This window comes from Teleopsis dalmanni, chromosome X, assembly GCF_002237135.1.
Source record: "Teleopsis dalmanni isolate 2A chromosome X, ASM223713v2, whole genome shotgun sequence".
Lineage (NCBI taxonomy): Eukaryota > Metazoa > Arthropoda > Insecta > Diptera > Diopsidae > Teleopsis > Teleopsis dalmanni.
The window spans coordinates 65,262,656-65,275,063 of record NC_051848.1 but is presented as its reverse complement, the minus strand read 5'-3'; the positions used below and the strand labels follow the sequence as shown (position 1 = coordinate 65,275,063).

At 31.3% G+C, this 12,408-nt stretch overlaps 1 protein-coding gene across 1 annotated transcript in view; it reads left to right on the top strand.

The window, feature by feature from the left end:
* LOC119662716 (receptor-type guanylate cyclase gcy-13-like) overlaps nucleotides 1-7,968 on the top strand; it is a 100,392-nt gene extending 92,424 nt beyond the window's left edge. Inside the window, exons 4-9 of the mRNA XM_038072413.1 lie at nucleotides 958-1,153; nucleotides 1,221-1,517; nucleotides 1,575-2,712; nucleotides 2,775-2,873; nucleotides 2,945-3,058; nucleotides 4,136-7,968. Coding sequence (XP_037928341.1) covers nucleotides 958-1,153; nucleotides 1,221-1,517; nucleotides 1,575-2,712; nucleotides 2,775-2,873; nucleotides 2,945-3,058; nucleotides 4,136-6,073 — 3,782 coding nt within the window. The 3' untranslated portion in view covers nucleotides 6,074-7,968. The remainder of the gene's footprint in view (nucleotides 1-957; nucleotides 1,154-1,220; nucleotides 1,518-1,574; nucleotides 2,713-2,774; nucleotides 2,874-2,944; nucleotides 3,059-4,135) is intronic.
* Nucleotides 7,969-12,408: the final 4,440 nt, after the last annotated feature.

Below are 12,408 nucleotides of genomic sequence, written 5' to 3'. Positions count from 1 at the left end.
ACGAGAACAAACCTTTTTTACGGTCAAGTGTTCATGCAATATCGAATGTATGCTGGTGAAGAAATGCGCAAGGATGCCTCTATTCACGGTATATCACATGACGATCGTGCATTATTAGTTCACTCACGGCATCAATGTTCTCTGGCACAACGGCCGTTTTTTGACGACCTTCACGGAATTCGTTATTGAGCGAGCGTCGGCCACGATTGAATTCATTAAACCAGTTTTTCACAGTGCTATAGGATGGTGCTTCATCGCCATACAAAGATTTAAGTTCATCAATGCACTCTTGTCGTGATAATCCACGTTGAAAGTTGTGAAAAATGATCGCACGAAAATGTTCACGTGTTAATTCCATTTTTTGGCCGTGATGAATTTTTCAAGTCTATGTAAATAAAACAATTCATAATTAAATGACAAAACGTTCTAAGTGATGTTATGCTAAAAAATGTCAACCTTTCCAATGAAAATGTCAGATTGCACCTGGCAACACTGAGTGTTGCCTGGGCCAAAAATATATATAGCAGCCCTCGTATTATCAACCCTTTACAGGTTGATGACACAATACATTACCAGATGTGTAGCTGTTGTTTTTATCAACAATTCTATCATCCGGTTATTTTTATTGATATTCAGTAAGAATGAGTGAAACTCTTTCTTAATCGTTTAATTAACAACATAAAGCCATTGAGTATGCATTATTAAAAGATATAGTTTGTCATTGCTCAATATGTGACAGAAGTAAACATTTTAATAGTAGCTTTTATGTTAAGTACTTCTTGAGCATATCATATCCTACTTTGGACTATATATATCCGAACTTACTAACTTAGTCACGCAATAAAATGAGGTTACAATGTACTTGACGGCTATCTACATTTTTAACACAAGTATAATGTCTGTTATTAATTAATACCAACTAAGCCTTTAACATTTTAAATTTGTCTTCAATTGCAGATGAAAGCGCTCGTGAGGACTCACTTCGCATTGGTTTGCAAATTACAGAAGATCCCTTGCATCAAATCATGACGAGGATATTTGCGATTTTTGTTCAGAATGTCCTCACATATGAAAATGTGGAACTTACAAATTTTGACGTCTATGGCAACAAATTTGGGCAAGAAGATCAGTTCCATATGTTAGAAGATATGACGTGAGTTTTCGAAAGTCCACATTAAAATTTTGAAAAATTACTAAAAATTTATTTTTTTATTGCATAGTTCTTTTTTTGTTGAGTATAAGGTTACTATGATAAATGTAGGAGTCAGAATGCCACCAGGATTGTACATAAAAGTGCCGGCACATATTTATGAAGTTGGTTCTTCAATGCCGTCTGGCCGATTTGGTTGGTTTGTTCCTGAGTATCAAATAGATCGAACCATACTTGAGGGAGGAGCCAAATTCGGCGATTCTTTTGATGGTCTTCACAACTCCGCATATTTAAACCCGTTAAATCCATTTTATCAGCAGAGTATAATAGATCATGATATCTTAAAATCATTGCTCGAAAATAATGGGTGAGATTGTTGACTTATGTAAAAAGTTTTAAATATATTTATTTAGTGTTTTCTAAGTGCGGAAATGCATGTGAGCGCTATGTGCAAGCATCAACACCAATGCGTTACTCTTATTGCTGAGTACAAACTTGATTCAAATTTTATAATAGAACATATAAATGAAACGAGCAGTTTTCTTAATGTTCTTTGGCTGGGTCCAAATTTTCGTGAAAAACTTGCTTGGTTACATAACCTCTACCAAAACGATTCCAGATACAAAGATAAAAGGTTTATTGTCTTGCATTGGACACCCTCTGATGTGATTGATGGTACTTTCAAGTATAGGAGTATTGTGATGCCACGTTGCGAACAATTGGATTCGTTAATGAATTCGTTCTGTAAATATGAATTGACGCCTGTATTGAAGTACTTTTACAAGAAGGCATCCAATGAACGTTATTTGTTGCATGCTTTACATAACTTTCGCCTCGAATCTCAAGACTTACATAATTTGATAATGCTGCAACAAAGCTATATGCCACATAATGTCACTAATTTGCAAATGTCAATAGGTGATGTTTACAATAAGGTTGCTTGCGACTGGCTGCTTCATAATAAGGATAGTTACATGTCATGGATGAGACCTGATATTAAAGAACAAATTAGAATAGGCGGCATTTTTCCCATAAATGATACTAGTCGCGGTCATCAAAACCTTGTATCAGTCATTGATAGTGCTGTTGAAGCGGTTAAGAAAGATTCAACAACATTAAGCAATTACGAATTCATTGTACCTAAAAATGACGGACAATGCAAGCCAGATGAAGTACTTAAATCATTTATACATTTCTTTTTTATAGAAAATGTTTTAGGAATTTTGGGTCCAGCATGTAGTGAGACTGTGGAACCAATTGCTGGAATATCAAAACATACAAACATGACAGTCATATCCTACTCAGCTGAGGGTGCTTCCTTTGTTGATAGAAAAAAATATCCATATTTTTTTAGAACAATTGGATCAAATTGGCAATATGTGGATGCCTACATAACTTTAATGCAACGTTTAAATTGGCGACGTGTAGCTGCACTAACTGAAGATGGCCAAAAGTACACGGAGTATCTGTCACATATGGAAACAGTTATGAAGGAACAAGATCTTGAACTCATAGCTAACAAGAAATTTCTAGCTGAAGTGAGTCCGGAAGAAATGAACAAGGTAAGTTCACTTTCGAATATGTATTAGTTTTGTTTTGCTATTACGAACTTCAACAACAACAGATACTTAGAGACTTGAAGCAGCGGCATGCCAAAATTATTATAGCAGATATCCACAATCGAAACGCTGAAGTAGCTTTGTGTGAAGCCTATAAGTTGGAAGTACGTATAAAAATTTGTCTTTAACTGATATCTATGAATTTGACTAATTGTTTTTTAATTTGTTGTTGCAGATGACTGCATATGAAGGTTATGTGTGGTTTTTACCGGCATGGCTGTCAAAAAACTTTACCTCAGTTCACCAATTAGCTTACAATTACAGCTGCACTAGCGAGCAAATGAAAAGGGTATGCACTTCTTATATCAAAACATTATATTATAGAACTTCAGGAGTTCGCCCCCTAGATTTCAAAATGTTATGATTGTTTTGAATAAAAATTTAATACTGTTTACAAGAAAAGTATCAGCGCCCCTCTACCTAATTTCGGCCCTGGGTACGCCCATGGTTGCTGGTGACCAAACATTTTTTCCAATTAGTCCACAAATCATTTGTTATTGCTATGCGGAACTTTTCTACACGTCTAAATAGTTTACAAATCGGGGCCTATAGTGAAGTGTTGGCTTTACTTATATGTATTTCAAAAACCTCTTCTGACAATATTTATATATCGAGGAACATAGAAAAGAGAGACCTTGGGATTTTAGATGAGCATTTATGATGTACGGTATTTCATGACCGTCCTCGATTTCACCATTCTAGATTGGATTGTTTTTCATGCTGCCTGACTGTCTGTAAGAATAGTGATGTTTAAAGAACGTTTTTTTCTAACTTGTGTTAGTGTAACTGCATTTTCGATTATATTGAGAGTAAAAGAGTACATTTTTGAGACCGTTCTTTCCTAAGCTGTTATTTATTTGCAAGAACTCACCGAAACCAGATTAGCTATTGATTCAAAACAACTATTTTAGATTTTTCTAAACGTAATGTATGAAAATTTTTTAGCTTTGATTACAAGTTTTATCATATATTTTCCAATATATATACCTTTTATAGCCAGTGTCTGGTATTCAGTCCAATTATCGAATACAATGAGTTTTTGATATAAACTTATTTCTACTCAGCTGTAAAGCTTTGAGTAACAAGTATTCCATTAAATATCTGCATCGCTATTGGAAGAAGTTATTTTTCATTCAGTTTTCTGTACGTATTCTCCTTACAGGCGCTTAACTTATTTCCATGTCGGCGAAATTATGTAGGCCTGTGAAGCTGCTTCGCTATATAACTTATATATACACAGTATATATGAAAATTTGATTCAAAGTATTATAAATTGTGTATGTACTATTTTGATAATAACATTTATAAATCAATTATTCTACATATTATTTTTTGTGAAGCCGCGCTAATAATTTTTATTTTTTAGGCTTTTGAAGGACATTTCACAATAATGCACACACCATTTGGATCACCTAAATCAATTATGCAAGAAAATCGAACCATAGAAGACTGGCTGATCAAAAATAATAGCAGTGGTATTTCGAACTACGCTGGATTTGCTTACGACGCTGTGTGGACATACGCCTTGGCTGCCGACAAATTACTTCGCGAATATAGTGAAGCTGTAAACAATTTACGCTCTGAAACAGTCACAAAGCGTTTAGCTGAGATAATTTGGGAAACAGATTTTGAAGGGTTATCTGGTCGAGTGCGCTTTGGTCAAGGAGGCTCAAGAATAACTGATCTTGATATTAAACAGTGGCGACAAACAGGATTTGTGCAAGTTGGTCAATTCAAGCCAAAAATCGTTGGTATTAGAAGCGCTATGCACACTGAAGGTGGTGACTTGATTTTGGATTCTAATACCATTGAATGGCTCTCAGCTACTAAACCACCTGGCGATGGAACATATGATTGCACATTTGCTGCATTGGCCAAAACACTGAATACAGATTGTGATAGTGCAGTCGTTGTGTTTACCACTATACTCTGTGTTTTGGCTGTTGTGACGGTATCACTTATTTCATTCTTCTTTTGGAAACAACGGTACGATAGTAAGCTCGAACGTTCAGCGAAAATCATGAAAACGTTCGGTATTGATTTGTTATCGCCTTCACGCAATAAGAATAACACCTTAGACAAATGGGAGATACCAAAAGAAAACGTGGTTATCAATCGACGTTTAGGTGAGGGCGCATTTGGTACTGTGTACGGTGGGGAGGCTCAACTTACATCTGAATGTTGGACAGCAGTGGCTGTGAAAACACTTAAGGCAGGTGCATCTAGCGAAGATCGCTTGGACTTTCTTTCTGAAGCTGATGCTATGAAGCGTTTTCAACACAAAAACATTGTAAAACTACTTGGTGTTTGTCTACAATCTGAACCGATTTATACCATAATGGAATTTATGTTGTACGGTGATCTCAAAACTTATTTACTGGCGCGTCGGCACTTGGTTAACGATAAAACAACTGATGATTCTGATATTTCACCAAAGCGATTGACTATGTACGCTTTGGATGTTGCTAGAGGTTTATCCTATTTAGCGCAGCAAAAGTATGTGCATCGCGATTTGGCATGTCGCAATTGTTTAGTAAATGCACAACGGGTAGTGAAGTTAGGCGATTTTGGTATGGCAAGGCCAACATTTAATAGCGACTATTATCGTTTCAATCGCAAAGGCATGCTACCAGTACGTTGGATGGCTCCTGAGTCTTTGGCATTAGGCATGTTCACACCTGCCTCAGATGTTTGGGCTTTTGGTGTGGTTATATATGAGGTTATAACTTTCGGCTCATTCCCTTACCAAGGTCTCACTAATAATCAAGTATTGGAATTTGTGAAAAGTGGCAAGAAACTGCAAATACCAAATGGTGTGAAACCACAATTAGAGGGCTTACTAAATGCATGTTGGAGTCAAGATGTTAAGAAGAGGCCAACTGCAACAGATTTAGTCGATTACATATCCAATTATCAGCGACTATTAACGCCTTGCCTAGATTTTCCAAGTGCCTCTGTTGCAATGGCAGAAACTGAAAGTGATGAAATGGAACTGCTTCCAAAGTTACGCAAATGTTCACCACAGACCGACACAACATTGGACTTGGATATAGTATCTCAAGCAAGTCTGCAAAACAATTTCGAACGCAGTAATCAATTAATACAGGACATGCCGCCAACACAACCAGTGGAAAATCTCTATGTAAATCCAATGAATATTGAAACGTTTTCTGCAGTAACACCCGATGGCTACAGTGTCATGTCCCCACTGTTAATGCACCAAATAAGCGAAACCTCGAATTCTTCACAAGCACGTCTCTTGCCATCAGCGCCAGCTGAGAGACAGGAACAAACACCATTTTAGCCAAAACTATAATTTAGTGTACCATATAAAAGTATATTAAGTCTTCCTTTTGCCAATCAACTAAAATTTTTTGTTAGGATTGGCAACAGAATTAGTTCTTAATTATCAGAACGTTACACAGGGAGAATTATATTGTGAGCAATCTAAGCATATACGGGTGCATCTATAAACCTATCTTATATGTTAACAATGTTGTACCAGCAATGTCCAGATAAACAATGCCAATGTCTACAAGCCCTCCCGCAATAGCACTTCATGCAGTATTTTTTATTGTTTAAACTGCTTTTCTTAAGAAAGTTTTTCAAACAAATTCATTTCAACAATTACTTCATCCCGCACCCGTTCAAGTAGTTGCCGAGTGAGCAAACAAACTTTTTATTATATATAAGTTACTCTAAGCTATATTTGGATTTTGAATATAATAAAAGACTGTTTTTTAATTACTATTTACAGATTATTTAAGCATTTAACTTTTTCAAAATTTTGTAAGCCGTTGAAAAGCGCGCACTGACAATGGAAACACTTTAGCTTTAGCCAATGTACAAAAATTTGAACAATTTTTTTACTAGTCAAAATAGGATAATGTAACTGCGAGCATTCAGTCGAATCTAATAAAATGTAAAAGTAATCCTTTCTGTAAATAGGGCAACCATATTTTAGATTTAAGCAATGTGCATGTGCGATAGCACTTACTAGGCAGCAACGGTTCCGTATAAAAACTACAATACAGCTGGATTTCTCTATAACGAAATCATCTGGATCAGCAAAACACATCGTTATGAAGAGATTTTGCATTTTGGGAACTTAAGAATATTTTTTTTAATATTAATTTTTTATATAAAAAATATATAAATGTGCAAATACCAAATTAACTTTTTCATGTGCTTGTTTGTTTAAACGCTTATACAAGATTGTAACATATTTTTAACATTACAAATTGAAACATATTCAATGTCAAATGTGACGCATCTTATGACGAAAAGAAACTAGAAGGGTTCAAACAGCAATAAAGAAGCAACAAGAACAATTTGTTTAATAAAAATTCAAACATATCCTAAGATTACTGATGTTGAGTACTTGGCAATATTCGAAACAAAGCTGTACGGTCAACTAAATTTCAATAAATTAAACAATTTTTAGTTGTTGCTTCTTCTTCACTCTTTGAATCCTTCCAACATATTCATTTATATATTTATTATTTCAATTAATATCCTAACGCTTCACGTTTGGCGTATTGCTTGCCGGTTTCTTCGGGAGCAAATTTTCTTCTCACCACGATACCTAAACTGAAGCCACATATGTATATACTTTAGAAATATATTTAATTCACATATATTCAAATAAATATGTATAGATACATTAGTATATATTAGCATGTAATGTCTGAATGATATTACTGAGATATATCTGTGATAAGATTTTCTAATATCTGAGAATTTTATGTAACTACACATCTTATACTAGGAGAAACGCAAATAATGTTGCTTTTTTTTAAATACGTTGCATTTGAATTATTTGTCATGTAGACTAATCTTTTATTAAAACAAATATTTGGGTTCCTGATAAAATTTCGTTTTATAGACTAATTCGTTATATAGACAGACGTCTAACTACGTAACAAAAAATTGAAAAATTGCCGCGTTCTCAAAAAAAAAATGCGTTTTAAACAGGAATATATTATAAGTGAGGTTTGCTATGAAGACGTCCGGATGTAGTTTAATTTAATAGTGAATTTAATGCACAAAAATAATTAGTTTTAAGGTATATAATTTATACACTTTTTATATTTATATATATTAGTTTCTAAGAATGGAGTAATATAGGATGAATAACTGCTAGTTCAGCTCTCAAAATATTAGCAATGACTTTGTTTCTTACTACTTAAGTATGTTCCTATTGACCTAAATAAAAACTTTAATTCAAAATTTTTTGTGTTCCTAATTTAATAATATTTTAAAAGACAATTGTTTTTCAGCGATTTCATCCGATTATTAAATGGTAGAATAATCAAATTATCAAATTCAAATTATCAGACTTAGAACAAAATTGTTTAAATATTTTTCTACGAGATAGCAATTCATGGATATTTAAGAAATAACATTTTAGATTCATTTTTAAATGATATGTTATTTGAGAATCATACTCGGTATATGTAATATGTTGGAAGCTCATTGAAGTTACTCGCATGATTTTTGAAAGTCCATTTTAATATTAGCTGTAATTTTTTCTTTCAGAGTAGCAAAAAAATACTCGCAACTTACGAAAGAAAACATGTGAAGCAACAACAATGCTCTTGAAATTTTCAGACTTACATTTTACTCGCAAAAAATTTTCAGTCTTGTCTTAAGTTTCAGAATTTTCATTGGAAATATGCTCCAAAATTCTAGTCAAAATCATATGAGCTTTTCATTTACTAATAAATTCAAATACATAAATAAATTAATTAATTTAAATAAATAAGATAAAAATGCTTGCCATTGAACTTCTAATATTCATTTTGTTTTCTTTTATTTAAATTAATTAATTTTTAGTGTTAATAATTTTTGTATATCATATTGTACACAACAAAAGAAAAAACATGTGTCAAAAATAAGCATTTGAGATATTTTAAAAGTGTTGCCAATTTGTTTCAACTAAACTTAATGCTGTTTTTTTTAACAACTCTGAAAGAAAAAATTACTACTATTATTAAGGATACGATCCTTGAATGTATGCGGATGAATGCAAAATAGATAAACTTTAAACTATAGTATATAGGACATAAGTTTTAATTCTACTACAATTTTTTTCAAAATAAACATATGACTTCTATTTCTTTTTATCTAAAAGATGCGAAGTCTATCATCTTTGTTAACTCTCACAATTTATCTAATTTGGATGATGTCACTGCTATATGTATATATATATTAAATCCTTTAATTCCTAGGAAGAGCATAGGGCCGCATGTCAAATGAGCTAGGAAAAATAAATTACAATGACGCGTTTATTTTATTTGTAAACTATACTCGTATGTGAGATATTGTGCCATATATTTTATATGTGTATATCTATATGTATATACCATATCTATATATATGTGTATCTTTTAAATGCACAAAAAAAAATTTTTATTAACGGCTTCGCAAAAAATTTGACATAGAAGCGTCTAGACCTCATCATAATTAGCACTCAACACAGAAAGCTCGGAGCTTAACATAGAAAGTAGCATTAATAAATTTTTTTTTTGTCCTGTTTCAATTTTCATTGTAGACTCCTTTCGTCTTGATAAATAAACTATATCCTAATATTCAGGTGTTTTTCACAGATATAAATAATGATTTAAGTTGAGATTTTTAAAATATACACTTATTGCTTGAATAATCTTTCTATTAGGCAAAGCCAAACATTCTTTCGAACCAAATATTCACTGAAGCATTCAGCAGATACAGAAAATACTTCGGTGTTTTCTGAGAATACTGAACTTTGAGGCGACAAACATATCGTAAACATATCTGACATACTTTCAAGTCTTGTTATTTAGGCTTATTCTGTTAAAAAATATTGAAATTCTCATGAAAAAGTGAACTCGTCATCGCCGAAGACAATGTGTTCTTCAACTCTAATAATAACTTTAACAGAATTGTGACCTCAATAATAGGTTTTACTCAGATTAAAGATTTTTTTTTCATATTCATATACGATGCCACTGATGGTGAAATCAAACAATCGGCAACTTCGTTTGGACTAGTAGTCACTAAACTATATTTTAAAAAAAAGAGCATTCCGTATTGTTTACTACAGTAATCCCCCCTATAACGCGAAACCCTTATGACGCCTTTTCATATTACGCGATTAATCCCTCTCGCATAACACGGGCATTCCCCCACATAATGTGGGGATTTGTAAGTTCATAATTAGCTTCGCGTACCTTTGCACGTGTGTATGCGGGGTATACGGAAATATCACTATAGCGCGTTTTCCTATAACGTGTTTTCCTATAACGTGTTTTCCTATAACGCGGAATCAATCCATCGCTTTATAGGGGAAATTATTGTATTGCAATCAAAAGTAATATGCGTTCATCCTAAAAGTATACTTTTCATAAATTTAAAAGGGAATTCTGGTTAGTATATGCCCTATTTTCATATTGTATAGTATTGAAATGTAACATTCGGGACCACAAACGTGTACTACACAGTAATAATAACACAAGTAGGAAGAGAAGATACGCACTTTGAAGGAAATGAGTATGGCACCCACTTCTACAATTATATACTTATATTTATTTCAAGTACGCCTCTCCATGAATAATTTTTCTAGTCGTATTTATGTTAAAATTGTTCTTGGTTTTTGTGAAAAAATATATATAGTTAAGAACTTTAAAAAACACTTATCATGATTTTATTAATATGTAATATATTAACATGGATGGTTTCCGTATGCATTCACAACAAAATTTTATTATATATGTGTATAGATATAAACAGTGATATTAATTTATACGCCTGTAAATCTATATATTTATAATAACATATACACAGAAATTCATATATTCGTATATATTTATGTACTCCTCAATATTTATATGTGTATTAAATAGCAAATAAGCTAAGGTTGAATACTTATTGTCGGAAGTAATAAAATAAGTGAAACCGATTTTATAATATAGGCTGAAATTCACTATATCTAAGCATAGTTTTTCGTCTTTCTAAGTTACGCAGATGTAAAATTCCATTCAATTTAATCTCACTTTATATATTTTGAGGGCCAGTTAGTAAAGATATCAATAATTGCAATTACTTTATTATTTAGCAGGTAGATAACAGTTCATTTTCAATTAGTCAGCAGCAAGATCCCATATAATGGATATGTAACTATTAGAATCTTAAAAATATATTAATACAGAACAATTTATGCTATTTAACTTTTAAATATGTTAAATACAGCCCGGTAACAAATTATTATAATTATGTTAAATACATTTATTTGTGAGTCTTTTGTTCCTATAAAAGACATTTAATACTAAATATTTTCTTAGCTATTGCTCCATAAAAAAAGCACCCAGATATATAATACAAATATTTTATACAATATGCGATTTATTAGGTTTTCATCCTGACAGGTAATTTGGATGAAGTTATGAAATTAAATCTTACGTAGTGTTTATATTAAACCAAACAAGTCGATATAGACATTAATTGAACTATATATACATCGATTAGTCTGAACTAGATGAGAATTATGATTTAAATAGGTTAACAAAATTAAGTTAAGTGCTATATTTTTTCATGTAAGGATATTCGTAACTGAAAATTTTTAAGAACATATTAAATCGGAGGCCTATTGATGGAGGCAAACGGATAATTCCTACTATCTTAATAATATAATATAAAGATATTTAAAACAATATAATTCGAGTATATTTTTGTATTTATTTTCAATTACTATTAATTAGGCATTTTTATAATGAAACAATATACATACTGAAACTTATCAACTTTTCCAAATACAATAATACAATGATACAATGGATGAAAAAATGGATGAGTTTTACTTTTCAAGACAAGGTTGTAAATAAAACGTTTGGAAGTAACACCAATAAAACTATTGTCGTCTCGTAAGTCATTATCTTAAAAACGTGACGGTGTATTAAACTTAAGTATTTTTGACAATTACTCTAAACTATATTTTTGACTATAAACTATAACATATAGATGAAACTACAAAATTATTATATATAAAATTTTCCGTGAAAATAAAAATTTGTACAAATATCCTATACGGATATAAATAATATTTTATAATATTATTTTAGTCTTATGATTATTATCAACTAATAAGATTAAATTAAATTAAAGAAAAATAAATTTGAATGTTTTTATTTAACTGGTAGAGTCGACGGAGATAATTTTGAAGAATTAATTAATCCAATTAATATAATATAGTTTTAAAAAAAGGTTTTACTTATTATTTTTTGATTTAGATTTATTATGAAATTTTATTAGAATACTGAAATTTTCCTAATAACAATAGTTCATATAATTCGTACACACACAAAACTGATGTTTAATAGCATTTTTAAAAAATTATAATTAAATATTAATTTTTTATTTCTGATTCGTGTTTTACTTAATAAATCAAATTTTCAAAATAAGTAATATTTATTAATTTATTATTTATTTTTTTAATTTAATTTATTATAATAATTATATTAGTTATATTATTTATTATCTGTATTATTTTCAAAAGAATTTGTAAAAAATGTATTCACTGACTGATGTTACATCGTTCCATATTTTAGAAGCTATTAGAAATATATATAATGACTTATATGAATACAAAAATATATAATGTGA